Source organism: Mesoplodon mirus, assembly GCF_964341445.2.
Source record: "Mesoplodon mirus genome assembly, chromosome: 1".
Classification (NCBI taxonomy): Eukaryota; Metazoa; Chordata; class Mammalia; order Artiodactyla; family Ziphiidae; genus Mesoplodon; species Mesoplodon mirus.
Window position 1 is genome coordinate 78,201,396 of NC_138976.1, and position 27,100 is coordinate 78,228,495.

The 27,100-nt window shown below is 35.5% G+C and overlaps 1 protein-coding gene across 3 annotated transcripts in view; it reads left to right on the plus strand.

The window, feature by feature from the left end:
* Positions 1-27,100, plus strand: part of SMC5 (structural maintenance of chromosomes 5) — a 105,907-nt gene that overhangs the window by 13,737 nt on the left and 65,070 nt on the right. For all 3 annotated transcript variants that reach the window (XM_082633203.1, XM_082633204.1, XM_082633205.1), the window contains exons 4-8: positions 18,206-18,368; positions 19,385-19,519; positions 21,310-21,450; positions 22,826-22,987; positions 23,788-23,859. In XM_082633203.1, coding sequence (XP_082489329.1) covers positions 18,206-18,368; positions 19,385-19,519; positions 21,310-21,450; positions 22,826-22,987; positions 23,788-23,859 — 673 coding nt within the window. The remainder of the gene's footprint in view (positions 1-18,205; positions 18,369-19,384; positions 19,520-21,309; positions 21,451-22,825; positions 22,988-23,787; positions 23,860-27,100) is intronic.

The following is a 27,100-nucleotide window of genomic DNA, read 5'->3' on the forward strand; positions in this document are numbered from 1 at the left end:
CTTTATCTAGAGAGGTAAGTTTTCTTTTGTTTTCTGTTTTGTTTTTGGTTTTTTTTAATGCATCTTTAAAAAAATATATTTATTTATTATTTATTTGGGTTGTGCCGGGTCTTAGTTGCGGCAGGCTTGTTCTTTAGTTGTGGCATTTGGGCTCTTAGTTGCGGCGTGCATGTGGGATCTAGTTCCCTGACTGGGGGTTGAATCCTGGCCCCCTGCATTGGGAGCATGGAGTCTTAGCCACTGCGTCACCAGGGAAGTCCCTTAATGCGTCCTTTAAAACCTGAATTATAAGAACTTTCTTCTGGAAAAATTCTTAAGGAAATTAGAAATTTATGGGAGATAATGAGATAGAAATATACCACTCTTACATATTCATTAAGAAGTTGCAGTATTTTTTACAAACTTAAGCTTTCTTTTTTCTGATTTTGAAAGCAAAATATTTGCTTAAAAAATGCAAACAGTGTAGGAGTGTAAAAAGATGAAAGCCTTCTTGCCATAATTCCACTTCCAGAAACGACCACTGTTATTTGTAATTTGGTGAACTTCATGTATGGCGATACTTGGCATTTATGTCACCATTTTCCATTCCCTCCCTCATGGTAGAAATTGATAAGTCATTATGGTGTTCTTTTCCCTTAAACCTAGATGTTCTGAGTTTACCACTCTTGGCAGCCATTTCTGATGGATGAGAGTTACTCTTCAAGATGAAACCAGTTGACCATCCTTGGTGCAGATACTTTGTCTTTTATATATGAATATGCACATCCTTTAGGTGATTTTTAGAGTGTTGTTTTTTGGAGTGTTTATAGAAAGTTATTGAATTTTCTTAGCTGAAATAGCTCTTAAAGATTAATAGCCTTATTTTATAGGAAATGAGGAAGTGATCTTTATTCAAAAATTGTTGAAAATTTTAGAATTTATGTAGAGATGAGAAATAGGCACACATGGAAGAAAACAGTTAAAGAGGTTATACTCAACTTATTAAAATATAATGGTGGTATTTTACTGTAGGATACAAAACCAAGACCTGAATAAATGGAGAAGCATATTATGTTCTAAAAATATAAATTTGTAGTCACCATTAACATGTCAGTCCTTTCCAAGCTAATGTATAAATCTGATATAATTCCAATAAGAGTCTCAACAGGTAAATGTATAAGTTGATTATAAAGTTCATCGGGAAGAATAAAACCAAGAGGTCTTGAAAAGTAGAATCATGAATAAGACATTTATGTAACAGATGTTAAAGTGTAAAATAAGCCTTTTCTTAAAATTTAATTTTTCTTTTATATTGGAGTATAGTTGATTTACAATGTTGTGTTAGTTTCAGGTGTATAGCTAAGTCATTCAGTTATACATATACATATATCCATTTTTTTTCAGATTCTTTTCCCATATAGGTTATTACAGAATATTGAGTAGAGTTCCCTGTGCTATAGAGTAGGTCCCTGTTAATTATCTGTTTTATATATAGTAGTGTGTATATGTTAATCCAAAACTCCTAATTTATCTCTTTCCAAGTCCCCCACCCCCACCCCACAATCCCAAGTCTGCTTTCAAAATCTGTGAGTCTGTTTCTGTTTTGCAAGTAAGTTCATTTGTATCATTTTTTTTAAGATTCCACATAAAAGTGATATATGATATTTGTCTTTCTCTGTCTGACTTACTTCACTTAGTATGATTATCTCTAGGTCCATCCATGTTGCTGCAAATGGCATTATTTCATTCTTTTTAATGGCTGAGTAATATTCCATTTTATATATGTACCACATCTTTATCCATTCCTCTATCAATGGACATTTAGGTTGCTTCCATGTCTTGGCTATTGTAAGTAGTGCTGCAGTGAACATTGGGGTGCGTGTATCTTTTCAAATGTGCATGTATGGTTTCCTCTGGATATATGCCCAGGAATGGGATCTATGGTAATTGTTGGAACATATGGTAGTTCTATTTTTAGTTTCTTAAGGAACCTCCTTACTGTTCTCCATAGTGGCTGTACCAATTTACATTCCCACCAACAGTGTAGGAGGGTTCCCTTTTCTCCACACCCTCTCCAGCATTTATTGTTCGTAGACTTTTTGATGACGGCCATTCTGACCCGTGTGAAGTGATACCTCATTGTAGTTTTGATTTGCATTTCTCTAATAATTAGTGATGTTGAGCTCTTTTCATATGCTTTTTGGCCATCTGTGTATGTCTTCTTTGGAGAAATGTCTATTTGGATCTTCTGCCCATTTTTTGATTGGGTTGGTTGTTTTTTTGATATAGAACTGCATGAGCTGTTTGTGTATTTTGGAGATTAATCCCTTGTTGGTCGCTTTGTTTGCAGATATTTTCTCCCATTCTGTGGGTTGTCCTTTCGTTTTGTTTATGGTTTTCTTTGCTGTGCAAAAGCTTTTAAGTTTAATTAGGTCCCATTTGTTTATTTTTGTTTTTATTTTCATTACTCTAGGAGGTGGGTCCAGAAAAGATACTGCTGTGGTTTATGTCAAAGAGTGTTCTGCCTATGTTTTCCTATAAGAATTTTATAGTATCCGGCCTTACATTTAGGTCTTTAATCCATTTTGAGTTTATTTTTGTGTATGGTGTTAGAGAATGTTCTGATTTCATTCTTTTACATGTGGCTGTCTAGTTAATAAAGCTGTTGATAGTATGAAATTCGTACAGAAAATTAGAGGAGCAGAATGGAGAAAATAGGAACAGTTCTAAATGTATATCCGAATTTTTTTTGAATTTTATTTATGTTTTTATACAGCAGATTCTTATTAGTTATCCATTTTATACATATTAGCATATATATGTCAATCCCAATCTCCCAATCCATCCCACCACCACCCCCTACCACTTTCCCCCCTTGGTGTCCATACGTTTGTTCTCTGCATCTGTGTCTCAATGTCTGCCCCGCAAACCGGTTCATCTGTACCATTTTCTAGGTTCCACATATATGCATTAATATACAATATTTGTTTTTCTCTTTCTGAGTTACTTCACTCTGTATGACAGTCTCTAGATCCATCCACGTCTCTACAAATGACCCAATTTCGTTCCTTTTTATGGCTGAGTAATAGTCCATTGTGTATATATACTACATCTTTTCCATTCATCTGTTGATGGGCATTTAGGTTGCTTCCATGTCCTGGCTATTGTAAATAGTGCTGCAATGAACATTGGGGTGCATGTGTCTTTTTGAATTATGGTTTTCTCTGGGTATATGCCCAGTAGTGGGATTGCTGGGTCATATGGTAATTCTATTTTTAGTTTTTTAAGGAACCTCCATACTGTTCTCCATAGTGGCTGTATCAATTTCCATTCCCACCAACAGTGCAAGAGGGTTCCCTTTTCTCCACACCCTCTCCAGCATTTGTTGTTTGTAGATTTTCTGATGATGCCCATTCTAACTGGTGTGAGGTGATACCTCATTGGAGTTTTGATTTGCATTTATCTAATAATTAGTGATGTTGAGCAGCTTTTCATGTGCTTCTTGGCCATCTATATGACCTTTTTGGAGAAATGTCTGTTTAGGTCTTCTACCCATTTTTGGATTGGGTTGTTTGTTTTTTTAATATTGAGCTGCATGAGCTGTTTATATATTTTGGAGATTAATCCTTTGTCCATTCATTCACTTGCAAATATTTTCTCCCATTCTGAGGGTTGTCTTTTTGTCTTGTTTGTAGTTTCCTTTGCTGCACAAAAACTTTTAAGTTTCATTTGGTCCCATTTGTTTATTTTTGTTTTTATTTCCATTACTCTAGGAGATGGATCAAAAAAGATCTTGCTGTGATTTATGTCAAAGAGTGTTCTTCCTATGTTTTCCTCATAAAAATTTAATTTATTGTAAAGGTGGCAATTTAAGCATCGGGTAAAAATTACTCAAATTGAATTGAAATAATTAGCTGTTAATTTTTAAAATGGATAAATATAGAGCTTTATCAGCCACCCTGTACATAAATAAAATCTCAATATGTTAAAGGCTGAGTGAAAAAAATATGTAACTTTGAAAATGATAGGAAAAAATGTAGAATATTTTTTAAATCTCAGGAAAGGGAGAGGCCTTTCTAAGTAGAACAGGATAGCCAATAACAATATAAAGGAAGATAGGAAGAGCTCTAAGGAAGAGAAGGCTTTGATGACTGGAACTACATGGCCTCTGCCAAATCACGAGGAAAGCTAGGGTGAAAACAGCAGGTCTCCAGTTGAGATAGGCTGGGACCTGGGACCCTTTACCAGAGCACTTGAACCTGGACAAACTTCCCCTGAAGCAACAGAATACAAAGAAACTGTAAGGGACTAAAAATAACTGCACACATGGCAGTTGGGGCAGTTATGAACAATAAGATACTAAAAAGCCACAAACCAGTTGAGGTGCCAGGAGCAAAAGCAGGGCACTGTGCATAATCCCTGCACAAAGCACCACCACGGCAGTGGGCAGGTTACCTAAGCTGTACCTCCTGCCCAACCCACGTACCTCCCCCTGTTGTTACCCATTTTAAGGACCCAAGCAGCTCCTCTTGTGGAGTGAGCATGGGCCCCTGACTCTTGTTTTCACCCCCTTATGCTGCAGCATTAGACCCAATAAAGCCTTGCCTCAAAAAAATAAACAAATAAAGGAAAATAAGAAATTTAGGCTCCATAGAAATCTAGCTAAATATAATGGTGCCATAGTTAAAAATGAGTGACAGATGGGAGGAAACATTTTCAGTACAGATAGCATGTACATGTCTCAAAATTACCAAAATACCAATGTTTCATCAAGTCATTAAAAATTATAAACAACTTAATAGAAAATAAGCAAAGAAATTTAATGTAAAGTAAATGGCCAGTAAATCTATAAAGAGGCTACACCTCACTAGCTATCAAGAAAATCAGGGTGAGGATTCTTTTCTTCTCAGCTTAGAAAATTTTTTAAATAAAATTCAGTCACATGAAGGTATAGGAAAGTGAATCCTGTTGTGCACTGTTTGTGGGAGTACAGGCACTATATCCTATTCGGCAGCATCTGTCAAATATTAAATACAGATATTCTTTGGTCCAGTCACTATTCTAGAGATTGATTGCTCATTGACACAAAAGTAGCTTTTTCCTAATTTTAATAATGAAAATTATGAATAACTCATATGTATATCACCTGATAAATGGGTAAACAGAATGTGATATATCCATACAATGACATTTTATTGAGCCGTAAAAAGGATTGAAGTACTGATAGATCCTATAACATGGGTAAACCTTGCGAAGATAATGCTTGGTGAAAGAAGCCAGACACAAAAGAATACATGTTGCATGATTCCATTTATATGAAATGCCCAGAATAAGCAAATCCATAGAGACAGAAAATAGATTAGTGGTAGCTGGGGTATGAGGAGAGGAATGAATGGGGAGTGATTGGTTTAACAGGTATGGGCTCCTCTTTTGGGAGACGAAAATATTCTGGAATTAGATGGTGGTGATGGTTGCACAACCTTGTGAATGTATTTAAAAACCGTTGTTGCTACGCACAGTCTTTCAACTGTATACCTGAAAATGGTTAAACTAGTAAATTTTACCACCATTTTTTTTAAAACCATCAAATTGTAGACTTTAAAATGATGATATGTGAATTATATCTCAATTTTAAAAAATACAAGCATACCTCGTTTCATTGTGCTTTGCAGATACATTTATTGTTTTTTTACAAATTGAAGGTTTGTGGCAACCCCTCATTGTCAAATGATGGTTATCGTTTTTTAGGAATAAAGTATTTTTAATTAAGGTAGGTACATTGTTGTTTTAGATATAATGCTGTTGCACACTTAGTAGACTACAGTGTAGTATAAACAACTTTTATAAGTACTGGGAAACCGAAAAATTCGTCTGACGCACTTTATTGCAGTATTCACTTTATTGTGGTGGTCTGGAACCAAACTCTCAATGTCTCCGAGGTACGCCTGTTGCCAAAGATACTCCTGGGTTAGCCTTGGTACCATTGATTGATCACAGTGGTTTCTTAGATATTGAAACTGAAAAAATATATATAAGCCAGGTATATTTATAAAATACAGAGGAAGTATTAATATTTAAGTTTCAAAAGTCCATTACGGATGGCTGCAGGTCTTAAGCACTCCTGACTTTCTACTCTGAATCACCAAAGCCCAGTTGTCTTCTTAGTTATCTAAAGAGGTTAACTACTTGGTATGCAGTAGCTGCTTGCTCTAATAATCTAACCAGTGACTATTAACCAGAGTTCTGTTACCAAGTCTGGCACAAGGGGAGATTTCCCTTTCCCCATACTCAACATGGTTATGTTATGCTCTCTTGTTCCATTAGGGTCCATGTTAGCTGAGGTAATGAAACCTCCGTCAGGATGTTTTAGGGTAAGATCAGAAGGTCATTTTGGAGTAAATTATATTTCATTAAATTAAGATGGCACCATTTGTAAAATGCAGCTTCCAACTGAACTATGACACAGTTTGAAATGTGCAACCCAGTTTCAGAAATGTTAAGATGGAAAAGAACAATAACAAAAACAGATGCTTTTCAGGGTCAGTAAAATACAGAGTAAAGTTTGAGATGCCTATATAGCCATTCAGGTAGAAATGTTGAGTGGGCAATTGGATTTTTTAACCTATCATTTGGCGAGAAGTCTGGGCCAAAGATAATACGTTTGGGGAGTTGGCAGTAGGGTGATTGAAGTCTCCAAGGGAGAAGATACAAAGCAAAGAAGTCTAAGAGCTAGACCCTGTTGTACTGCAGCATTTAGAGGCTGAATATAGGGAAAGGAAACTGGGAAGAATGCTAGTGAGTCAGAAGAATATAGTACCTGGAAAGCAGTACTTTGAATGGCTCGAATGGCTTGAGGAGGAGGGAGTGATACGTGTCCAGTGTTGCTGATAGGTCGAGTAAAATGAAGACAAAGAACTTAGATTTAGCTCATTGTAGGCCTTGGCAAGGTTTAGGGGAGGTGGTGCTTTTATTTAATTCTGTTGAATGTTCAGGAAAGGCCTGTTGAGAATATTCATGAGTTGAGAACTAAATGAGAACCATAAGTACTGGGAGTAGAGTATTCCAGGCAGATGGAATAGTTTGTGCTCAGGATCTAGGGCAGAATTAAATTTGTTGTTTCTGAGGAACAGAAAAATGGTAGTGTGGCTGGAGTGAAATGAGCTATTTGTTGTAGGACTTTGGAAGATACCATTTATTTGGTTCCTTGATACCATTTACTTTTTGTTCCTGATTTGGTCTTCTTTTAATTATGACTAGCTAATGAATTTTATCAGCATCTATTGAATTGATCATATTATTTTAATTGTTAAATTCAGTTAATTTCCTGATACTCACCCAGTTTTGCATTCTTAGAATAAATGCAGTATAGTCATAATTTTTGCATTGCTAGATTTGCTTTTCTAATGTTTTATCTAGAATTTTTACATCTGTATTTTGTTTGTGAAATATTTGTTGTTTGAATGTTTGGTTAAACTTACTGATAAAATCATCTGGGCCTCGAGTTTTTTAATTTTTTAACTTGATTTAATTTAATTAATGATAGTGGATTATTTAGTTTTTCTATTTCTTGAATCATCATGGTATTTTATACTTTTCTAAAAAATTTTTTCATCTTAGCTTTTAATTTTATTGGGCTAAATAATAGCTTCTTATGTAACTTTATTATATTTGTATTATGTTGTCTCATATATAATATATATTATCTAAGTGTCTTCTGTAGTTGTATTCCCCTCTTTCATTCATGTTTTTTTCATGATTTGGAAAAAATTGATTTGTTAGTTTTATTAGTCTTTTTTAATGAATTAACTTTTTGCATTGTTATTTCTGTCTTAACATCATTGCTTTCTATTTCATTAATTTTTACTCTTACCTTTACTAATTCTTTTTTAAACTTTCGGTTTCTTTTGTTCTAATTTCTTGAAATGGATATTTATTGTACTAATTTTCAGTTTTTTGTTTTTTCCCTGATATAAATAGTTAAGGTTAAAAATTTCCCTCTCAGTATTGCTTTAGGTCCATCTCCCAAATTTTGGTATATTGTATTTTCATACTTTTCAGTTGTGAATGTTTTCTTCATTTTCTTTTTGAGTTCATAAATTAAAAGTTGTTTCAGATTCTAATGTAGTGATTTTCCTGTTATATTTTAGTATTGATTTCCAGTTTGATAGTAGTGTGGTAAAAGAAAGAGAGAGAGAGAGAGAGAGAGAGAGAGAGAGAGATGGCCCTTATGTTCCCAGTCCTTTGAAATTTGTTGAGACTTACTTGTGCTGAGCTTTTGTAATTGTTACTTGTTTGATTGAAAGAATGAGAATTCTGCTGTTGTATGTGCAATGTTCAGTATTTGTCCATTAGTTCAAGCTTATTAGTTATATTGCTAAATCTTCTGTATTTTAGCTGATTGCAGTTGTCAGATCAGTTCCTTAATTACTGAGAAAAGTGTATTACACTATCCCTTTATGTAGATTTGTCAATTACCCTTGTTCTGTCAGTTTTTGCCTTATATATTTTCAGGACATTATTGAATTCTTATTAGTGCTGATTTCTTCATCTTTCGAGACTTTTTGCTTTAGAATCTGTTTAATTTGCTATTAATGAATGTAGTTAGCAGCTTTTTCTTTAAATATTTTCCTGGTTATCTTTCTTTCATTCATTTCAAGGTTTTTTGTTTTTTGTTTTTTGTTTTTTGTGGTACGCGGGCCTCTCACTGTTGTGGCCTCTCCCGTTGCGGAGCACAGGCTCCGGATGTGCAGGCTCACCGGCCATGGCCCACGGGCCCAGCCGCTCCGCGGCGTGTGGGATCTTCCCAGACCAGGGCATGAACCCGTGTCCCCTGCATCGGCAGGCAGACTCTCAACCTCTGCACCACCAGGGAAGCTCTCATTTCAAGTTTTTAATATCTTTTTTATCTTATTTAAACAAGGATAGCGGGGTGGTGTTTTTCATATAGTCTTTTAAATAATACATACAGTTCATTTACTGTAATTACTTATACGTTTGGACTTATTTTTACTGCCTTATTCTGTGCCTTTAATTTGGCCCACTTTTCAGTATTTGTTTCCTCTCTTGCCTTCATTTGGATTTTTTTGTTTGGTTAAATTTTTCTTTTTTTATTGTTTTGGAAATTATGCATTCTTCCCTTTTTTTAATGGTTATTAGAATTTTTAACAAATACTTTAATAGAGTCTAGACTTAATTAAATTTTCATCTTCCTACTGAATAAATATCTTAGAGTGCTTTTTATAACTTTTTCTCTGAATTTATATGCTACTTTAATTCTGTCTTGTTTCTTAAACTCTTCAAGACATAATAACTATTATTAATTTAAACTGTAATGTTTGTTTAGAATTACGTCACATATTTTCTGTTTGCCTTGCTTTTCATTCTTTCTTGCATTTGTTTTCTTCCCTCTGGGATCACTTTCTGCCAGAGGACATTCTTTAAAGTTTCCTTTAATGAAGCTCTTCTAACACTCAGTTTTTGTCTGTAAATATTTTGCTCTAAATCTTGAAAGATGTACTTGCTTTATATAAAATTCTACACTGATAGATCTTTTCTCAGCACACGCAAAGTATTCCATTGTCTTCTGTTGTGAATCTAATCTTAGTTTCTTTGTTAGTAATTGTTTTTGGTGTTTTATAGTTTCACATCATATATTTATGTGTGGATTTATTTTTTATTAGTACTGTGATTTATTCTTAAATCTGTAGTTTGGAAAATTCTTATCTGTTATTTCTCCAAATACTGCCACTGACCCATTCTTGGCCTCCCTTCCTTCCAGAACTCTTACAAGACAGATGTTAGGCTTTCTCAGTCATCCATGTCTCTTAAGATCTTTCATATTTTTCATCTTTTTATGTCTGTGTTGCATTCTAGATCCATTTCTCTTTGGTTCTTTTTCAGATCTATTGTTTATTTATATTTTCAATCTTTTATTTCTTAAAATATAATAAACATACTTATACTTGAGTCCTTTGATGCCAATATGATTTTACTTTCTATTTCTGCTAGTTCTTACTCTTGAAGCTTTGTTTTCTTGTGTGTGTGTGTGTTTCCAGTGAGCTTCTCCTTTCTCTTGGAACTTTATCTGTGTTAAACTCTTTGATGATAAAGGTAGATTCCTGCAGAGAGAATTTTTGTTAACTTCTGTTAAAGATCATTGGATACTTTTAAACCAGTATCTCAATATACAGAATTCTCAGTTTGAGGGTTTTTGAACCTCCTTACATCTGTCATGTAACTTCAAGATACAAATCTGTTTGAGAGTGACTTGGGGTTAGTAACTCTCAGGGTAAAATTTTTCTTCATTTCACAGTTCAAGTCATAGTTTGATACAGGCAAGTTGGCCTTGCTGTGGCTTATGGTGGTGGTGGTGGAGGTAATGGAGTAATTCTAGTTTACCCTCACAGTGACAGTATAGCCTTTTGGGGATGGTTTCTTTCCTCCTTTTTCTTTTTTTTCTTTCTTTTTTTTTTTTTTGCGGTATGCGGGCCTCTCACTGTTGTGGCCTCTCTCATTGCGGAGCACAGGCTCCGGACGCGCAGGCCCAGCGGCCATGGCTCACGGGCCCAGCTGCTCCACGGCATGTGGGATCTCCCCGGACCGGGGCACGAACCCATGTCCCCTGCATCGGCAGGCGGACTCCCAACCACTGCGCTACCAGGGAAGCCCTCCTCCTTTTTCTTTCTTTCTTTTTTTTTTAAATTAAAGTATAGTTGATTTACAGTGTTGTGCTAATTTTTGCTGTACAGCAAAGTGACTCAGTTATACACATATATACCTTCCTTTTTATATTCTTTTCCATTATGGATTATCCCAGGAGATTGGAATTGGTTCCATCCCCAAATTCCCAGCCGATCCTTCTCCCACCCCTCCTCCACCTTGGCAACCACAGGTCTGTTCTCTATGACTGTGAGTCTGTTTCTGTTTTGTAGATAGGTTCATTTGTGCCATATTTTAGATTCCACATATAAGTGATATCATATGGTATTTGTCTTTCTCTTTCTGACTTACTTAGTGTGATAATTTCTAGTTGCCTCCATGTTGCTGCAAATGACATTATTCTGTTCTTTTTTATGGCTGAGTAGTATTCCATTGTATATATATATGCCACATCTTCTTTATCCATTCATCTGTTGATGGAAATTTAGGTTGTTTCCATGTCTTAGCTATCATGAATGGTAGTGCTCTGAACATTGGGGTGCATATATCTTTTTGAATTATAGTTTTCTCCAGATATATGCCCAGCAGTGGGATTGCTGGATCATATGGTAATTCTATTTTTAGTTTTCTGAGGAACCTCCATACTGTTTTCCATAGTGGCTGTACCAAATTACATTCCCACCAACAGTGTAGGAGGGTTCCCTTTTCTTCACACCCTCTCCAGCATTTATTTGTAGACTTTTTAATGATGGCCATTGTGATCGACATGAGGTGGTACCTTGTTGTGGTTTTGGTTTGCATTTACTCTAATAATTGGTGATGTTGAACATCTTTTCATGTGCCTACTCGCCATCTGTATGTGTTCTTTGGAGAAATATCTACTTAGGGCTCCTGTCCATTTTTCAGTTGGGTTGTTTGTCTTTTTTGTTATTGAGCTGTATGAGTTGTTTGTGTATTTTGGAAGTTAAGCCCTTGTCAGTCACATTGTTTGCAAATATTTTCTCATTCTGTGGGTTGTCTTTTCATTTTGTTTGTGGTTTCCTTTGTTGTGCAAAGGCTTGTAGGTTTGATTAGGTCCCATTTGTTTATTTTTGTTTGTATTTTTATTGCCTTGGGAAACTGACCTAAGAAAACACTTGTACGATTTATGTCAGAGAATGTTTTGCCTATGCTCTCTTCTAGTAGTTTTATGGTGTCATGTCTTACGTTTAAGTCTTTAAGCTATTTTGAGTTTGTTTTTGTGCATAGTGTGAGGGTGTGTTCTAACTTCATTGATCTACATGCAACTGTCCAACTTTCCCAATACCACTTGCTGAAGAGATTGTCTTTTTCCCATTTTATATTCTTGCCTCCTTTGTCAAAGATTGACCGTAGGTGTGTGGGTTGATTTCTGGGCTCTCTATTTTATTCCATTGATCCATATGTCTGTTTTTTTTACCAGTACCACACTGTTTTGATTATTGTAGCTTTGTAGTATTGTCTGAAGTCTGGGAGGGTTATACCTCCTGCTTTGTTTTTTTTCCTCAGGATTCCCTTAGCAATTCTGGGTCTTCTATGGTTCTGTATAAATTTTTGTATTATTTGTTCTAGTTATGTGAAAAATGTCATGGGTGACTTGCTAGGGATCACATTAAATCTGTAGATTGCTTTGGATAGTATGGCCATTTTAACAATATTAATTCTTCCTGTCCAAGAGTGTGGGGTATCTTTTCATTTCTTTGAATCCTCTTTGACTTCCTTTATTAATGTTTTATAGTTCTCAGCATATAAATCTTACACCTCCTTGGTCAGGTTTATTCCTAGGGGGTTTTTTGGTGCAATTTTTTTTTTTTTTTTTTTTGCAGTACACAGGCCTCTCACTGTTGTGGCCTCTCTCGTTGCGGAGCACGGACGCGCAGGCTCATCAGCCATGGTTCACAGGCCTAACTGCTCTGCGGCATGTGGGATCTTCCCGGACCAGGGCACGAACCCGTGTCCCCTGCATCAGCAGGCGGACTCTCAACCACTGCGCCACCAGGGAAGCCCTTGGTGCAATTTTTAAAGGGATTGTTTTTTTACATTCCCTTTCTAATATTTCATTGTTAATGTAAAGAAATGCAACTGATTTCTGAATGTTAATCTTGTATTCTGCTACTTTGCTGAATTCATTTATCAGATCTAGTGGCTTTTGTGTGGTGTCCTTAGGGTTTTCTATGTATACTATCATGTCATCTACATATAGTAAATATTTTACCTCTTCCCTTCCAATTTGGATACCTTCTATTTCTTTTTCTTTTCTGAGTGCTGTGGCTAGGACTTGAAATACTACGTTGAATAGAAGAGTTGAGAGTGGTGATCCTTGTCTTGTTCCAGGTTTTAGCGAGAAGGCTTTGCGCTTTTCACCACTGAGTATTGTATTGGCTGTGGGTTTATCATAAATGACTTTTATTATGTTGAGATATGTGCCCTCTATACCCACTTTGGTAAGAGTGTTCGTCATGAATGGATGTTGAATTTCGTCAAATCCTTTTTCTGTATCTATTGAGATGATGATGTGGTTTTCGACTTTTGTTAATGTGTATTAACATTGATTGATTTGCATATATTGAATCATCCTTGTGAACTTGAGATTAATCCCACTTGGTCATGGTGTATAATCTTTTTTATGTATTGTTGGATTTGGTTTGCTAATATTTTGTTGAGAACTTTTGCATCTATACCAATCAAAGATGTTATAATTTTCTTTTTTGGTGATGTCTTTGTCTGGTTTTGGTATCAGGGTGATGGTGGCTTCATAGAATGTCTTTGAGAGTGTTCCCTCCTCTTCAGTCTTTTGAAAGAGTTTTAGAAGGATCAGTGTAAGTATGATCTTCGTACGTTTGGTAGAATTCGCCTGTGAAGCCATCTGGTCCTGGACTTTTGTTTGTAGGGAGTTTTTTTGTTTTGTTTTATTTTTTAATTACAGATTCTATTTCACCTCTAGTGATCGATCTGTTCAAATTATCTTTCTTCTTGATTCAGTTTTGGTGGGCTCTGTGTTTCTAGAAAGTTGTCCATTTCTTACAGGTTGTCAGCTTTGTTGGCATATAATTATTCATAGTATTCTCTTATGGTTTTTTGTATTTCTGCGGTATCGGTTGAGATTTCTCCTTTTTCATTTCTTATTTTGTTTATTTGGATTCTCTCTTTTTTCTTCTTGGTGAGCCTGGCCAGAGGCATGTCAATTTTGTTTACCCTTTCAAAGAACCAGCTCTTGGTTTTACTAATTTTTTTCTGTTGTGTCTTTAATGTCTATTTTATTTGTTTCCTCTCTTGTTTGTTATTATTTCCTTCCTTCTGCTGACTTTAGGTGTGTTTTTTGTTGTTGTTGTTGGTGGTGGTGTTTTTTTGTGGTATGTGGGCCTCTCACTGTTGTGGCCTCTCCCTGTTGTGGCCTCTCCCGTTGCGGAGCACAGGCTCCGGACGCGCAAGCTCAGCAGCCATGGCTCACAGGCCCAGCCGCTCCACGGCATGTGGGATCTTCCAGGACCGGGGCGCGAACCCGTGTCCCCTGCATTGGCAGGCGGACTCCCAACCACTGCGCCACCAGGGAAGCCCTGACTTTAGGTTTTGTTTATTTTTCTTTTTCTAATTCTTTTAGGTGGTAGGTTAGATTGTTTATTTGAGGTTTTTCTTATTTTTTGAGGAAGGCCTGTATTGCTGTGAACTTCCCTCTAAGAACTGCTTTTGCTGCGTCTCATAGAGTTTGTATGGTTGTGTTTTCATTGCCATTTGTCCCCAGGTATTTTTAACTTCCTTTCTGATTTCCTCGTTGACCCATTGATTTTTTAGTAGCATGTTGTTTAGTCTCCATGTAATTATTTTTTTCTCATTTCTTTTCCTGTGGTTAATTTCTTGTTTCATGCCATTGTGGTTGGAGAAGATCCTTGAAATAATTTCTGTACTCTTAAATTTGTTGAGGTTAGTTTTGTGCCCTAGTATGTGGTCAGTCCTAGAGAATATTCCATGTATACTTGAAAAGAATGTGTATTCTGGGTTTTTTTGGATGTAATGTTCTGAAAATATCAATTAAGTCTAACTGTTCTATTGTATCATTCAGGATCTCTGTTACCTTATTGATTTTCTGTCTAGAAGATCTGTTTGTTGATGTGAGTGGGGTGTTAAAGTCTCCTATTATTGTATTCCCATCAATTTCTGCCTTTATGTCTGCTAGTATGTTTTATGTATTTGTATTCTCCTATATTAGGTGCATATATGTTGATGAGTGTAAAATCCTCTTGTATTGACCTTTTTATCATTATATAGTATCCTTCTTTATCTTTCTTTATGGCCTCTGTTTTAAAATCTATTTTGTCTGTTACATGTATTGTGATTCCCACATTCTTGTCATTTCCATTTGCATGAAATATCTTTTCCCATCCCCTCGCTTTCAGTCTGTGTGTGTCCTTTGTCCTGAGGTGGATCTCTTGTAGGCAGCATATTGTAGGCTTTTGTTTTTTCATCCAGTCAGCCACTCTGTGTCTGTTGTTGGAGCATTTAGTCCATTGACATTTAAGGTAATTATTGATATATATATATTTATTGCCATCTTAAACCTTGTTTTCCAATTGATTGTATGTGTCTTCTTTGTTCCTTTCCTTTTTTGTTTTTCTTTTTGTGATTTGATTACTTTCTTTTATTTTATGCTTGTGTTCTCTTCTTTTTGGTTTTTGTGAATCTCCTGTATGTTTTTGATTTATGGTTGCCCTGTTTTTCAAGTATGTTAACCCCTTCTTATATCTGCTTGCTTTAGACTGATAGTGATACAGGCTCAAACACAATGTAAAAAAAAAAAAGAATCTACATTTTCTTACTCTTCTTCCCCATATTTTATGATTTTGATGTCCTTTTTTTACATCTTCATGTTTATTCTTTTGCTGTTCCTTGTCTTTTTTTTTTTCTTTTTTTTTTTTTTTTCGTGGTATGCGGGCCTCTCACTGTTGTGGCCTCCCCCGTTGCGGAGCACAGGCTCCGGATGCGCAGGCTCCGCGGCCATGGCTCACGGGCCCAGCCGCTCCGCGGCATATGGGATCCTCCCAGACCGGGGCACGAACCCGTATCCCCTGCATCGGCAGGCGGACTCTCAACCACTGCGCCACCAGGGAGGCCCTGTTCCTTGTCTTTATCGTAGCTTTCACAAATAGGTTTTTAATTTTTTTTCTTTTTGATCTGTATACTGGCTTATTTAAGTGGTTTACTTTCCAATTGTGATTTCCTCCTTCCTATATCTTCTTGAGGGGTAAGACAGGAATAAAGACACAGACCTACTAGAGAATGGACTTGAGGATATGGGGAGGGGGAGGGGTAAGCTGTGACAAAGCGAAAGAGCGGCATGGACATATATACACTACCAAACATAAGGTAGATAGCTAGTGGGAAGCAGCCGCATAGCACAGGGAGATCAGCTCGGTGCTTTGTGACCGCCTGGAGGGGTGGGATAGGGAGGGTGGGAGGGAGATGCAAAAGGGAGGGGATATGGGAACATATGTATATGTATAACTGATTAAATTTGTTATAAAGCAGAAAAAAAAGATTTTTTCTATTTAGAGAAGACCTTTCAATATTTCTTTTAGGATAGGTTTAGTATTGCTGTATTCTTTTAGTTTTTGCTTGTCTGAGAACCTCTTTATCTCTCTTCCTATTCTAAACAATAATCTTGCTAGTTAGAGTATTCTGGGTTGCACATTTTTCCCCTTTAAGGCTTTGAATATATTTTGCCACTCCCTTCTGGCCTGCAGTGTTTCTGTGGAGAAATCAGCTGATAGTCTTATGAGGGTTCCCTTGAAATCAACTCTTTGCTTTTCTCTTGTTGCCTTTAGAATCTTCTCTTTATTTTTAACTTTTGCCATTTTTATTATAATATGTCTTGATGTAGGTCTGTTTGTGTTCATCTTTTTTGGGACCTTCTGTTTCCTGTATCTGGATATCTGTTTCCTTCTTTAGGTTTGGGAAGTTTTCAGCCATAGTTTCTTCAAATACATTTTCAATCCCCTTTTCTCTTTCTTCTCCTTCTGGAATCCTTGTTTTGTGTAGATTGGCATGCTATATATTATCCCATAGCTCTCTTATATTGCTTTTTTTTTTTTTAATTTGGCTTTCTGTCTGCTGTTTTGATTGGGTAATTTCCATTATTCTATCTTCCAGATCGCTTACTCTTTCTTCTGCATTATTCATTCTGCTGTTCATTGCCTTTAGCTCAGCTTTTGTCTCGGCAAATGAATTTTCTAATTTTCTTGTCTCTTCCTTATAGTTTCTACTTCCTTTTTACAGTAATTTGCATTTCTGTTGATAACCTTTCTTAATTCCTTCAGTATTTTTGTTACCTTCTTTTTGAACTTGGTGTCTGTTAGACTAAAGAGGTCTGTTTCATTGTTCCTTCAGGGGAATTCTCTTGGTCTTTTCACTGGGAATGGTTCCTCTTATATCTCTCTTACCCTGTGTGTTTAGGAGAAACAATTATATACCGTAGTCTTGGAGGGCTATTTATATGCAGCAGTGTCCCTGTGTAGCTTGTGTGGGTTTAATATTTTTTTGGTATGAGGGTTGCTTTTGGTTTGGATGCTTGCCGTTTCTTTCCTCAGCGTGTGCTGGCTGTTATCCCTTGATAGGGGCTATGCAGGTGCACTGCCTGCACATGTTTCCAGGAGGTGGGGGAAGCAACCAGCACCCACTAATGGGACCCTTGGCAGCGGCAGCAGTCCACGCCCATCTCTGGAGTCCTAGATGGCAGTGATGACTCGCACCCATCCCTGGAGCTCTTGTAGGTGGTGCCCTGCCGCCTGAAAGCACGTGTGCAGAGAAAGGAGCTTCTATGGCGGTCCCACCCCTCTCCTCACACACACCCCAACAATGGCACCTTGTCTCTCTCGTGGTCCCAGGCTTCTTCCCGTGCTGCTGATTGCCAGTGAAGAAGATGGATGAATAGATAGGAGGTGTGAAGCAGTAGTACTTTTAAATCAGGAAATAAGTAAATACCCTTCTTTCAGATTTTCTATTTTTTAATGTTCCTTATAGTCATGTGGTACAGTCTCCTCTGAATTCAGAGTGGTGGAGTGTAAGATGAGGAAACCATGGGCCACCTGTATGGGCAGGCTGGTTTTGATGTCTGGAAATGCATATGTAAGAGTTAGTTTTCATTCATACATTTTCCAAGTAGAGAGAGTTTCGAGGTTTAACTGTTGTATGCTTTTATATACCAACCCATTTAAAATTGTAGTCAACACGTGATTGGAGTGTAGCATAATGATTAAAGGATAAATAACTCCTCTGGCAGTGTTTGGGAATTAGTATTGGCATTTGTTTTAATTTTATTTTAACAGTTTAAATAATTTCAAATGTTGAAAGAGTAATAACCTACAGGTGGTCAGTTATGTATTATCACTAATAAAATGTCAGGCTTTCCTTCTTTGGAGGGGCCAGAATGTCAAAAGGAGTAAAAAGTATAATAATAATCCTATGTGGCAACCTTTGATGCAAGAGAATTTTAGAAATTTTATTTCTAAAATTATGTATTTTGAGTATAAAGATTTTTAATTTATTTTTTAACTAGGTTCAGGACTTCTGGAAATCTTGTAATCACTCGTGAGATTGATGTGGCAAAAAATCAGTCCTTTTGGTTCATCAACAAAAAATCTACAACTCAGAAAGTAGTAGAAGAGCAGGTTGCAGCCTTAAATATTCAAGTGGGCAATCTTTGCCAGTTTCTACCTCAGGTATGAGAGAATTAAATGTAAAGGTGGGAAAATTTTGTGTATGTTTCCTCTTTATGTCATCTAAGAATGTAAATACTTTTAAAGAGTATTGTAATGGTTGCTGTTTAAAATGAGCATAGTGGTCTTAATAGTTATTAACAGTCGCTTGTAAAAGGTAGCATCTCATCTCTTACAGTATAATCTTACTAATTTGTAGTAATCTGGAAATATCCAATTAATGAGCCTGTTAAAGTATTTTAAAGGAAATAAAGGTATTATTTTTAAATACAGAGAGTAGCTTGAACAGCTGTGTGCTCCCATTCATAGACTTGTAAAATTTTGTTAGTAAACAACTTCTTAATCAGTGTGTTTGTATAAAATATTTTATATACTAAGACTTTTAAATCTATAGGTGTGCCTTCTAAAAACCTTTCATATTTTAAGTTCGTTTAGTAAAAATAAAACATCCTGATATTGCATGTTATGTGTTAAAATCAGATCTTTTAAATTTGTCTTTGAATGCAGTCTAGTGACTGAATTATAGTTCATTTTTTTCTTCAGAAACTAGTGGCTTGATTACTATGTGCAAGTGAAAGAAAAGTTAAAATTTTAAAGTATTTATCAGCTGATGGAAGACTATCTACAGAAGTAGATGTTTAAAATTGCTCTGTGTTTTTTATTTTAACTTCTAGTATTTCATTCCAAATTATGTGTAGTAGATAATCATTTCAGTCCAGGGGAGTATTTTTTCTTTTATTTCCAAACTATTTGTTAAGTGTGTATAAAACTTTCAACCTGGAAATATTGACATTGAAATTTTTTTAAGGTTCTCAAAAAGATGACAGTTTATACCCTAAGTTTATTATTTTAAAGAATGATATAGGAAGGGCAGGGTTTATATTAAGATTCACATCTCAAAATAAAGGGTTTTGTTTCTTTTAAATGAGTTTCTTCTTGACAAGTATCATTGAGTGAAAAATGTTTTGAAGATATTTATAAACGATAATATTAACTGATACTTAAGTTTTTTGCTCTAGGATAAAGTTGGAGAATTTGCTAAACTCAGTAAAATTGAACTCCTTGAAGCTACTGAGAAGTCAATTGGTCCTCCAGAAATGCACAAATACCACTGTGAACTCAAAAACTTCAGGGAGAAAGAAAAACAACTAGAGGTATTTATAAATAGACAACTCATTTTATGTCTCTCATTGATTTCTGTGTCTCAAAATGTGGGAAAGTAAATAGTAGTTCTGATTCATTGAGTGCATTCATATATTTGTGATTTTTTTTCACCTAGGATTTTGTTGCTAACATTAAGTTAGGTGACAAAAAGTGGGAATGGATTTTATATAAAGTTTGAAAATTTTGACTATCATTTCATCAAATATACATTATTAATTGAATTTCTAAAGCAGTAGTCCCCAACCTTTTTGGCACCAGGGACCGGTTTCATGGAAGGCAGTTTTTCTACGGACGGGGGGAGGGGTGGGAGATGGTTCAGGCAGTAATGCGAGCGATGGGGAGCAGCAGATGAAGCTTCACTCGCTTGCCTCCTGCTGTGCGGCCTGGTTCTTAACAGGCCGCGGACCGGTACCAGTCCACAGACTGGGGGTTGGGGACCCCTGTTCTAAAGAACCGATAATAGTATTATAAAGTATTTTTTTTCTCTCAGGAAGTTTCAGTGTTATTCTTTTATTCATTTAGTATTTACTAAACACCTACTATATGCCAGGCACTGTGTAAGGCTTTGGGTAGTACAGCAGATATGTAACTTTTTTTTTTTTTTTTTTTTTTTCTTTTTGCGGTATGCGGGCCTCTCACTGTTGTGGCCTCTCCCGTTGCGGAGCACAGGCTCCGGATGCGCAGGCCCAGCGGCCATGGCTCACGGGCCCAGCTGCTCCGCGGCATATGGGATCCTCCCAGACCGGGGCACGAACCCGTATCCCCTGCATCGGCAGGCGGACTCTCAACCACTGCGCCACCAGGGAGGCCCGATATGTAACTTTTAAAATAGTGTCTCTGTTGAGCCAGTTCTCATATTTTTTTCAGTTGTGTGAGGATGGACTTTGTAAAAGAACTGTACATTTAGTTGTACTGTTTGATTTTTATTTTCACCTTTAATAAATAAATTAAAATGTTCTTTTATAACATATCATTCGAAAAGGTGCTTTATTTAATGAATCATTTTCCGTATCTCAGCAGCTAAAATAAATTCAGTAAATTTTTGTAATGAGAAATCTTGTAAACAAATGCTTTCTCTCAAACTGTAACTGTCTGTACTTGATAATGAGTTTTTATTATAATTTAATATATTTTTATTGTTGTACTTATTCAGAGTGAATGGCCAAAGGAGTCATAATTATTTTATCCTACTTTATATACTCTGTCGGTCCTTTTACTTTTCCCCACATCAAACAATCTTAATACACTCCTCTGAAACACTCACTGAAACTACCTACCAAACTCTGAAAGAAAACAAATGTATTCTACTAAGCTCTGAGTACATTTTTGGCATTTATTAATTCACAGTATAAAGACTGAATTTTAGCTTTCCTTTATCTCATTTCTAAGTCCTTCAATCATTGGTATTTATAACATAGTAATCATAATAATACCACTCTTCATTTGTATGTCATGTTACAGCTTTTGTTGAGCTTTCACCTATAGTAAGTTGAGTTGCTTCTACCCTTGAGGTGAACGGGGCAGATACCTCTCTTCTCTTTAGGCAAGAAGAGTCCAGGCTTAGAGATGTGGCAGGGCTTCCTCACAGTCCCATAATTAATAAATAGTAGAACCTAGACCAGAATTCAGGTGTGCACATTAGTTTCACACAGTTCTTAAGAACTCCTATGGAATCATTTATTGTGAAATTTTGCTAGCACTGTACATTTTTCATTATTAAAAGCTTTGACCTTTTGTCCTTCTTCAGTTAAACTAATTGTTAAATAAATATTTATTTTAGACCTCATGCAAAGAGAAAACTGAATATCTAGAGAAGATGATTCAGAGGAATGAAAGATATAAACAAGATGTGGAGAGGTTCTATGAACGTAAGCGACATTTAGATTTGATTGAGATGCTTGAAGCAAAAAGGCCATGGGTGGTAAGTGTGAGTTATTAAAGGTGAAAATAGTGATTCTTTAATCAGCAGAAAAGTTATAAAGAAGGCACTAATTGCTGTGTATTCAAATTAGGTGCTTTTGTTCATTTTTGCTTTGTATATCATACATAGTAACATTTATCTCTTTTTTTGTGTTATTATATAACTGTGTGCTATGTTGTTGTTATTGCATGTTGATTAAGTCTGTGCCCTTAATTTTTCTAGATTTGAGTCAACAGATAGTTTTGTTTTATAAAATGTTAATGAGCTAAAAATGTTTACATATGTAAAAATTAAATCTTTGAGTGTCTTCAGGTCACTGAGTGTGCTACTAATATCAGCTTCAGCTACAGACAAAGCTGAAGGATATTAATTGTAATCTTCTACTCATTATGCTTCATAAACTTACTGAGGCTACTGTTTTTAGTCACTCTGTGATGTATACTGTTTAAAACCACAGTTTGGGCCAAAGATACATTTCCCTCAGTACCTTACTTTTCAGTGGGTGGAACAAAATGAGAAAGTTTAATAATGTTTTTAAGGCTAGGATGGAAATAATTATTAGATTGGAGAAATATGTGGCTTTATTTGTGACCTTCTTCCACCCACCCTAACCCCACCACCCCTGCTTCACCCTATCCTTTCCCATAATTCCATTTTCTTAAACTTTTTTCTTTCTTCAGCTCATTTTGATTAGGTTTATCCTATGTCCATTATTATTCTTGCACCTGCTTTATGTTTGTCTTTTGAAGTCTTTTGATTTCTCCCTTTTCTTTCAAGATTGATTTCAATCTTTTTTCATTTTTTCCTTTTTTTGATTTACTCTAATGTTTATTTGTATTCTTTTCTTACCTTCTTTCATGCCATTCATTCTTACTATATGCTCTCTTAGCACTCCCCTTAATTTTTCTTAGCAAATTTTATTAATTCCTGAGACGTGACAAGCATCATTTTCACCTGGATGCTACATTTTGTTTTTCTCTTGAGCCATTTTACTTTTGTTTTTTCATTTTTATTTTTCATGACTGAGTTTCTTTTGGTTCTTTATATGTTTTTGAATCCCTTCTTTATTGAGAGACTAGAGGAGGTCCTGTTAGAAGCCATTAGGATGTAAATTTCAATAACAGGAAGGGATGGAAGACAGTCTGGCCTAGTCATAGAGATAAGTGCTCAGTGAGTATCACTGAGTTAATCATTATGTTGGTATTTACTATTTCTGAAGTTGTTTCAGAGGGAAAATTTTTTATTAATAGACCTGCCAAAGGGATTCAACACTGTCTTTTTCATAGATTTGGTTTCTGCCTGTACCTTGATTTTAGTATTTGTGTTACTTTAAGCTAGCAGTGCATTAACTTCTCTTTCTTGAATTCATTACAAGGAATACGAAAATGTTCGTCAGGAATATGAAGAAGTAAAACTAGCTCGGGACCGAGCGAAGGATGAGGTCAGAAAACTTAAAGAAGGGCAGATTCCTATAACACAACGCATTGAAGAAATTGAAAGGCAGCGTCACAATTTGGAGGCTCGAATCAAAGAGAAGGTACTTTTCTGGCTCAGTTTTGGATTTCCTGTATTTTATTTTAGCAAATACAAAAAATATTTTGCAGGTCTTTTAAAATGCTTTGTAGATTTACTTGTTAACTTTAGTTCCTTAAGTTCTTTTACTAGGAATTCTACTACCACAGGTCTTTCAGGGTCCTAATCATCACTTGCTACCTTATAGGAGCTTGCTACTCTATAGAAATTCCAAGATATAAAAAGAGAAAGATGAAATGTTATTGTTTTAATAACAGGAGGATTCAGAGTAGTATTCCTAGAAACATTTAACTCCTTTTGTGAATTTATTATACATGCTTTGTAACTATATGCCGTTTTGGAGGAATGTAATATAAAAATCCTGATGTTTCTTGGAATAAATAATATAATGGCATATGGAATATTCTTGATATTTTGAAAATGTAAATTTAAATTTTTTGTGATCATGGCTTTTAACCTTTAGGTGAGATTTTGGAGTTAGATATTGTTTTGAGAATGGACCCTGCAATTCTATATAATTGTTTCTAGGATAAAATAACATGAGGAAATAAATGTGAAGAGATACAGAAACATATGTATGCATATTGCTGCAGCTATTTTTAATATCTGTAGGAATAACCTTTCATAGATTTTCAAATAATTGTTGATATTTTGGGTGATAATTATGAATTTAGTTGGAAAGAAATCATGGAAAATCATTGTGGGTAAACTTACATAGCAACTTAATATTTGGATGAGTGGTGTCACATAATTGCCTTGCTTGAGTTTTTAACTAACTTCCCCTCTTCTCGTTCAATCTTACAGGCAACAGATATTAAGGAGACATCTCAAAAGTGCAAACAAAAGCAAGATGTTATAGAAAGGAAAGATAAACATGTAAGATCTTGTACTGAAATTTTTATTATGTTAATTTGCCCTAACTTTTGTGTTCAGGTGTAGATTATGAGACACCTTCTTGTTTGGGAATTGTCTGAGATCCTCCTCGTTCTCTATTTCTTATCTTAATCTGTGAGGGGAACTAAGCTTTGGAAGTATAGCACTTGCATAGAGGATAAATGGGGAAAATGGCTCTAAACTACTCATAGATATGCATTCTAGGGTGCAATAGCTATGTATTTAATAGGGTGATGGTAAAATTGGATTTAGTTATCTTGATAGCAGAAATTAAATTATAAGGGATTTATTCTGTTGTTTGTTTATATTAAGAGTTGGGTATTAAAACTGATTATAAATTCATTGTGCATGGATGGGACTTGATGACAAAATTATTTTAGGATAATTGGGCAAGAAAGTGGGCTTTTTAGCTAACGGATCCCCAAATGTATTTGGGGTTCTGTTCTCCAGGACCATTCAGAAGCTAAAGTTTGAATTACCTTTCTTAGGGATAGATGGATGTCTTGAAGCATTCCTGGTGTTTAAAGCATGACGTTAATCTCTCAGTTTTCAGCCTTACCCCTTTTCCTGTGCCTTTATCTTCAAGTTCCAATCTTCTCTCATTTAACTTCTCCAGAGAATAAACCTCACATTTTCATGACAGAAGCTTGCTTGCTAGCGTTAGTGCTCAAGATGTGTGTGCATAGAGGAGGTGTGAAGGCATTGGGGTAGGAGGATAGTGTAGGGTTGGTAGGGGTAATTCTCTATGTGGGCTGTGTGTGTGTCTCTCTCTCTCTTTTTTTTTTTTTAATTTACTTTGGAAGGCTCAACAATAATGTATTTATAGCAAAATCTCCTTTCTCTAAATCTCTCTAAAGTATGTAAAGGGCGGTCACCATTGTATCCAAATACCTGGTGGAGAAATAGAGACTCAACAAAATTAAACGACTTGCAGAACTCAGAAGTAGCTCCCAGTGCCACACTCTACTTTCCCCAATATAAAATAACATTTTCCATAAAAATCTTACTTAATATGTAATGTCTTTTTATTTGACATTTCCTAGTTCTAAGAGTCTCCAGGATATTTTTTTTTTAAGAAGAGTCAGTTCTTTTCTTGTTTCTTTCTCTTTCACTCACCCTTTACACTGTGGTTCCTATAATTGGCTGCTAAATTAGTTGTCTCTCTACTACATTTACTCTTCTGAATATTTATTGAAATCTCCAGTTATTGATATCTCCTCCCTTACTCCTTTTGTCCTTGTGAGACTGAGCCCTTTTTGCTCCGTTTCTGTTATTTAGTTAGAATTTAGAAGGAAAAAGGCACAAAGATTCACCTTTAAAACCCCAAACGGGGGCTTCCCTGGTGGTGCAGTGGTTGAGAGTCTGCCTGCCGATGCAGGGGACACGGGTTTGAGCCCTGGTCTGGGAAGATCCCACATGCCGCGGAGCGACTGGGCCTGTGAGCCACAACTACTGAGCCTGCGCGTCTGGAGCCTGTGCTCCGCAACAAGAGAGGCCGTGACAGTGAGAGGCCCGCGCACCGCGATGAAGAGTGGCCCCCGCTTGCCACAACTAGAGAAAGCCCTCGCACAGAAACGAAGACCCAACACAGCCAAAAATAAATAAATTAATTAATTAAAAAAAAAAAAAACCCAAACGGGAATATTAGGTTGACAGGTTGTCTAACATTGAAACATCCTTGCATTTTGTCATAAATCTTACTTGGTATTTTAATACGTTCCTGGATTCAAATAGAAAATCTTGTTTTTAGGATTGTTTTGCACCATCTGAGATTGACCTAAAATTTTATTTTATTCCATCCTTAACTGTTTTTTTTTAGTGTTATACCAACCTTTTAAGTAGTTTAGTACTCCTAAAACCAATGTTTTCCTTTTTCCCTTATCATAATTGCCAGTTTGTCACTTTTGTAAGTTCTTGAATTTTTAGCCTTTCTTAATTTTTAATACATTTTAGGGTATAAATTTTTTTTCTGGTTATCATTTGGTTATACATCTCATATGTGTGATATGTACTGTTTTTCTGTTTAAGATTTTATAATTCTCATTTAAATGTTTTTGTTTAAGCTTACATAGGAGTTCTTACTGTTTCAATTTACTTGGATATGGAATTTTTAAGCTTTTTAAAAAATGTGTAGTTCCAGTTATATTGCTTTATGGTTAATAAATGTGGCCTTTATGACTTTATTTTAGAATTTTTGGAAACCTCTTTTGGACTTTTATATTTGGTTTTGTATGTGTTCTTCATATATTCAAAAAGAATGTATTCTGTCTTTAGGGGTGGTTTTTTATACATATAAATATAGCTATATAGCTATATATATATATATATCAGGCTTAGTATAATTATGCATATGTTCTACTTATTTTTTTTTCTTACCAACTTGACATCCATTTGAAAGTATCAATACCTTCTTCTGTAAATGTAGATTTGTCTATTTTTCCTTGTAATTGTATTAGTTCTTGCTTTCTAGATTTTAAAGCTTTATTGTTTGTTCTTTCTGCATCATGTTTTTATTTTATCTGCTGTAAATAACATATACTGGGTTTTGCTTTGTAATTTTTTCAGTTTGGTGTGAGAGAGACTTTTTCATACAGTAAGAGTTTAACCAGTTCACATTTACCATTGTTTTCTACTTCCTATGCTTTTTGTTTGATTCTTCCTATTCCCCTTTCTACTTTCTGTTGCTGTTGATCAAGGTTTTCTTATTCCTTTTTTTTCCCTAAAGTTATATATTCTAAGCCTATTCTGATTATCCTTAAAGTTTAAATAACATATTTTTCTTAATAAAAATAGTTAATCAGTATTTTCATTCTACTTAATTAAGATCAGAATCTTAGCAAGCTTTTATTTCTTTTTCCTCCACTTCATGCCAGTGTCATCAGAAATTTTACTTGTCAGTTATTTAAGATGTTATTTTCTACTATCTGTATTTATTTAGACTTAATAATATATTTATTGGCTTATTTGAACATGTTTCTGCTTATATTCACACTTCTTATGATTCTTTCTTTTGAAGAGGTAGGAATTTTGGGTTTGTTTTTTTTTACTGGCTGCCCTCTGTAGGTGTTTTAGAGACGTTCTTTGGGTGATAAACTTTCTGAGTCCCTGTATGTTGCAAACTATCTTTTTTGCAGTCACTATGGCATATTAATATGGCTGGATATTGGATTCTAAATTACAATTTTTTTTTCCTTAGCACTTTGACAGTCTGCCTCAGTGTCTT